Source organism: Notolepis coatsorum, assembly GCF_963971535.1.
Source record: "Notolepis coatsorum genome assembly, chromosome: 11".
NCBI classification, from domain to species: domain Eukaryota; kingdom Metazoa; phylum Chordata; class Actinopteri; order Aulopiformes; family Paralepididae; genus Notolepis; species Notolepis coatsorum.
In genome coordinates, this window is record NC_140175.1 from 90,026,206 (window position 1) to 90,032,205 (window position 6,000).

Here is a 6,000-nt window from a genome sequence, read left to right on the forward strand (position 1 = left end):
AGGTCAGTGATGTAGATGGGGGCTAGATTGTGGAGGGCTTTGAAGGTGAGTAGGAGGTTTTTGAAGTCGATCCGGTAGTGCACAGGGAGCCAGTGTAATTGAATGAGGACAGGGGTGATGTGGTCGGATGAGTTGCTGCGGGTGATGATCCTGGCAGCAGAGTTTTGGATCATTTGTAGTCTGTTGAGGAGTTTGGTGGGAAGGCCGGTGAGGAGAGCGTTGATCAATAGTCGATCCGGGAGGTGACGAATGGACCAGGGTTTCAGTGTTTGATTGGGACAGAGATGGGCGGAGTCTGGAGATGTTACGGAGGTGAAAGAAAGCAGACCGGTGATGTTTTTGATGTGTGGTGCAAAGGAGAGGGAACTGTCCAGAATGACACAGAGGCTTTTAACTTGGTTAAAATAGTTGCTCTGGGCTTGTTTTCCCTCTGGTAATCTCAATCAAAGGAAGCAATTTCTCAGTTAATCGATAGTTTGGATGACGATCCACAATTTTGCACAATATAACTTCACGCGGTGTTCCACGTGGCCTTCTGCCTCCTGTGTCCTGCCTCAGTTTAGACGCAGGAGAGGCCCGCGGGGTCAGATGTGTTTGACTGTGTTGATGGCGATGAAGTGCCTGACTGTGTGGAGTTCAAGGTCCTCGCCTGGCCGTCAAACATTTACCTTTTTCCAAGGAAATGCTTGACTTTTTTAGAAGCGCCGTGCTTCAGAGGACACTCGCCCTGGAAATGGTAAAAATGTTTGTGTATTTAACCCTTTGACTACCAAGGGTTAACCTTCTGTAGTGTGGTTGTGAAAGGGTTAACCCTTTGCCGTGTGGCAGTGAAAGGGTTAACCTTCTGTATTGTCGCCGTGAAAGGGTTAACCCTTTGGCAGTGTGGCAGTGAAAGGGTTAATAGTGTATTTACATGATCACTTGGTGTATATTGAGACGCTTTCATTGTTTCTCCCTTTAACCACATGCTTCTATCGCACAGGTTATTGTATGGCGAACGATAAGTACATCGGACAGCTCAAAGAGACCTTTGCAACGAGTGTTCCGAGTCGAATCGCGGGGTTCTTCGGGGAGCCTATTCAGGTACGGTGTGGTCTGCTTCCCTTTGTTTACAGGAAGTACAAGAATAGAGCTTCTCTCTTGGGCGGCTGGGTGACGCAGCGGAGATTGCGCTCGTCACCAATGCAAGAGACTCCGGTCTCGTATCCGGGTGTCAGCATTGCCTCCGGCTTGGGCCGGCCGTCATACTGGCTCAATTGGCAGAGTCAGCGGGTGGAAGTCGATGGGTGGTAATCTGGACGTTGTGGACAGCGACTCCTACAGGTCGGTTGGGGGATGCCTGCACAGCAGAGACAGGAAATAGCGGGGGTAGTGTGAGCCTCCCACACGTTACACCTCGCCAATGAGAGTCCGCGCTGGCAGGTGAAAAGATGTGACAGGCTGCCTCCTCGTGTACCGGAGGGGACACGTGATGCAAGGCTTCTATCCTCCCCACAACCGACCAGTGGGGGACATATGCGAGCAACGTTCAAGACAGGGGAGGGGAGAATTGGAAACACAAAATTGGGGTGGGATAAAAAATTGAAAATGAGAGAAAAAGTGGATAATTTTTTTTTGCAGTTTGCATTATGTGTGATTATTAGCCAAGTGATTAACTGCGGCTCATGAATAATGAACATTGCTGGTTCATCTGTGCAGACTGCCGGTGCGCCTCGTTAAGAGTTAATTGGACTCATGTAGGCGGTGCGATAAACAAAGATGACGCATGTCAGTTGTCCATAATTGTACATCAGAACAAGCCGTTACAACTTGCTTGCCATTGTGGCAGAATAGCCCCCCCCCTCAAACAATCCCATAGCCATGTTTCAACCCCCATCTCATTACCATTCACATTTTGTCTCCCAACTTCAACCCCCCTCCAGCCCCCAAACCATGTCCGTCCGTCCCCCCATGTCTCTACCCCCTCTCCCCTCCTCCTCCTCCCCCCAACTCACCCCCCTCTGGGCCACTCTACCCAGAATTCCAGTCTGACGTCACTTTAGTTTCCCGCGCGGTCCACCCGTATAGGGATTTATCATTGGGAAAATGTATTATCGGCTATTGTAATAATTCTGCCTCATGAACATTGGCAAGCTTTACATTTTTGCACAAAATTTGTTCCCTTCTATCACTAACATTATTGTTCAAGCATTTTTGGTTGAAATAAAGTTAGTTATAAGGTTTTTAATTTGTCATTAAAAAGGAACTACAGTCAGCAGCGCCAAAGTGAAGTGTAGTTCCTCAGTGAACGAAAACATTAATTATTTTGCTACAATTATGATTAATTGCAAATTCTTTCATGTGGAGCTATAGATTGTGGATGAATACACACAGAGAGGTACACCATGACAATGTTCATGCTTTATTTGTTTTAACCAGATAAAAAAGTCCCCTAATAGGGGACTTTTTTTTTCTTTATCATAAATCGATCAATAGAGACCAATAGAGATCCCCAATTATCATATCATGGGGTATCATTGGAAAGCCACACTCATTGGCTACAACCCTGTGCAAGGATTTTCGAGATCGCCAAATGATTGACGGAGCTAGAGCCCCGGGAGTCGGGGGTGGTAATGTGTACTTTTGCGTACTTTGGGGCACGCCTCACATATCGGCATGTAACTTGAGAACCGCTGAACGGATTTTGTCACCTGAATGGGCAAAAAATAGGGCTTTAATTCTATATATTGTATTAAAAGAAATGCACACCCGAGCCACTAGAGGTCGGCAAAGAATCGTCCACATGTGGGCCCTTGGATGTTAAGAGGTTAATGTTTAAAAAAAAAAAAATTGTAGCCAAGAGTAAATACCATAACCCTATCAAAAACAGTAGTCAAAGTGTATATTTTCATTTTTACCGATGTTTTATACGATTTATCGGAAATACGAATTTAACGGAAAATGCTAATTATCGTAGAAAACGCAAGGAAATGACTAAATCCAGATTCAACCCTGCCATTGGAAAGAGGAGCATTTTCCCTATCCATAGATGTATGATTTGGCCATAATAAGGTCACGGTCAAGTTCAAGGTCAAATATGAATTTATAATTAAAATCGATTATCATTAATTACTGTATCTACAAATCCTTCTGTTTAATCATCTTCCCTTTATTCATTTTCTTAGATTTTTTGTACACATGATCTCAATAAGGTGTTGAATGAGCTCAGTGAGCATTTTCTCCTACCCGTATCAATTTTTGATCAAAGATGCAAAAATCACAAATCATAATTTATATTCTCCTTTTCTTCATTACAATTTACTCAGCCTAGTAACAGACACAATATTTCTGACACTGGAAATACATACCCCCAGGTCCCTAGATGTTCCTAGATACCAAGAACATGCAAATTGACCTTGCAGAAGTGGAGCAATCTTCCATTTACTTAGGCATGTACCTTTAGGCGAAAACGGTCTACAGATTAACAACGACTATTTAGAAATGGGTCCATTGGAAATACATTGCAATTTCAAGAGGGGTGGACTGCGTGGGAAACTAAAGTGACGTCAGACTACACCTCCCTATAAAGAGCCACGTCTGAGTGGACTCTGGAGCTCACCTGGGGACACGAGGCTGGTGTCCCGGTGGGGTCATCCAGCCATAATACTCTTGACAAATGTTTATCAAGTCTATCTTTGACTATCTGACTCATTGATCGGGTTTCAATTCCCTCACACCATCCTCCTATCCATAGCAATGTGTTTTTTCCACACACAAAAAAAGACACATAATAAACCAAATAAATAACAATAACAATAAATAACAGGGAGATGACTAGAGGCTGTAGCCCTTGGTGAACAGGTATGGTAACTCTGCCTCGTCTTGACATAACTTTAGAATGGTGGGCTGGATGGGTGACTGTCTGATTGTCAAATGATGTGTCACTTATTGTATGAAGGATGTATGTTACATGTTGGGTATGTTAATGTTTATGTCTCACGTGTCTCTCCACAGGGAGTGGGTGGAGCTGTACAGTACCCCAAAAACTTCCTGAAGGAGGCCTACAAGCTAGTGAGGGAGAGAGGTGGGATCTGCATCGCTGACGAGGTTAGATGACGCATGATATGTACGCTTCTGTATGCTTCATGGCATTTACATAATTAGATCAGTGTCTTTGTATTGATGACAGAATGTGTTGTATGTACTTATGCACAATATACTAGAAATAACCACTGCTAAGCCAAATGTTTTTCCAATCATACTTTTTCCTTTGAGTGCGGCTGTAAGCTGTATGACTACACTGTAATCATAATAATCATAACTAGTCTATCCATATAACTTTGGACTGTATGATAGAATGTACAATAGTGGTGTCTCCTGTGGTCAGGAGAAATATCATTGTCAGAACTCGGGACGTGAGAACTCGAGACTCGTATCCATGTGCACTCACTAGGACTATCTTGTTTTTTTTACTTTTTATATTGTATTTGATATAGATACTGGACTTTATAGGACTGTGAAGCTCTGTATCCCTATCCCCCCCCATGCTGCTTTGACACCTGAATTTCCCCAAGGGGATTAATAAAGGATCCTCTTATCTTATCTTAGTGCTGTATATACCTTATATACATTTATATATTTACATTTACCACACACACAATAAAAAATAATAATAATAATTCTAGGCCTGTTGACAGTAACTTAAAATGTCTGAAATTTTCGAAAGATCGAATCCGGCTGTGGTGCCTCCGGCTTGGCCGACCGTCCATACTAACACAATTGGCAGTGTTAGCGGGTGGGAAGCCGGCGTGGGTGGGTCCTGGTCGTTGTAAACAGCGACTCCTACAGTTCGGTCGGGGCACCTGCACAGCAAGGGAAGGATCTGGGAGAGGTAGTGTGACCTTCCACACGTTACACTCTCCCAGTGAGAGTCCGTGCTGCCAGGTGAAAAGAAGCGGTGGGCTGGCTACACATGTGTCGGAGCCTGGAAGCATGTGATAGTCTCCGCCCTCCCAGACCGACGGTAGGGGGTAGAGTGCGCAACAACCAGGAAGGGGATTGGGAATTGGCATAACGACTAACATTGGGATGGGAGAAAAGCGGAAAAAGAAGGGGGAAAAAGATAATAAAAAAAAAATTATAATAATAATCAATAATTCTTTCAGAGTCAGACCCCAAGACGGCTTTAAATTGTAGGAATTATTCCCAATGCTTTTGCTGGTGTGTGTGTGTGTTGTGTGTTGTGTGTTGTGTGTTGTGTGTGTGTGTGTGTGTGTGTGTGTGTGTGTGTGTGTGTGTGTGTGTGTGTGTGTGTGTGTGTGTGTGTGTGTGTGTGTGTGTGTGTGTGTGGCAGGTCCAAACTGGGTTTGGGCGAACAGGAAGCCATTTCTGGGGTTTCCAAGGCCACGATGTGATTCCTGATATGGTTACCATGGCGAAGGGCATCGCTAACGGATACCCTATGGGAGCTCTTGTCACAACTCCAGGTGAGACGCTAAGACACAACCATGACAGCACCTTGTGAATCTCTGCAAAGGTTCTTATAAAATGTATTTTAATATTTTTCAAAGGGCAGCATGTAGTCCACATCCCCTATATTTGATACGTTTTTTTTCAGATAGCATGCGAAGACCTTCAGGAAACGACAAAGAATCTCAAACCCCGCTCTCTTTTCTTGATCCTCCAATCACAACTGTTGAGGGCGGGGTTTGAGATAGGTCCATTGTGTTGGCATAGTTCATGCTGCTATTTTAAAGCCATGCAAATAGATTAGATTAGATTAAATGGTAAATGGCTGCATTTATATAGCGCTTTTTGCCAACCTGCTCATCAGGAGCATCTAGGGGTTAAGTGTCTTGCTCAAGGACACTTCGACACGCTGCCTGGGAGGAGCGTGAATCGAACCGGGGACCCCTGGGTTACCAGACGACTGCTCTACCTCCCGAGCCACTATGGCCCCATTAAATGCATTGTCATTATACAGCACAAGTACAGTATAGTACAAGTATGTGATGGTTCATT

The 6,000-nt window shown here is 44.3% G+C and overlaps 1 protein-coding gene across 1 annotated transcript in view; it reads left to right on the forward strand.

Moving 5' to 3' along the window:
* agxt2 (alanine--glyoxylate aminotransferase 2) overlaps positions 1-6,000 on the forward strand; it is a 28,666-nt gene that overhangs the window by 16,305 nt on the left and 6,361 nt on the right. Inside the window, exons 8-10 of the mRNA XM_084324015.1 lie at positions 983-1,083; positions 3,994-4,086; positions 5,333-5,465. Coding sequence (XP_084180141.1) covers positions 983-1,083; positions 3,994-4,086; positions 5,333-5,465 — 327 coding nt within the window. The remainder of the gene's footprint in view (positions 1-982; positions 1,084-3,993; positions 4,087-5,332; positions 5,466-6,000) is intronic.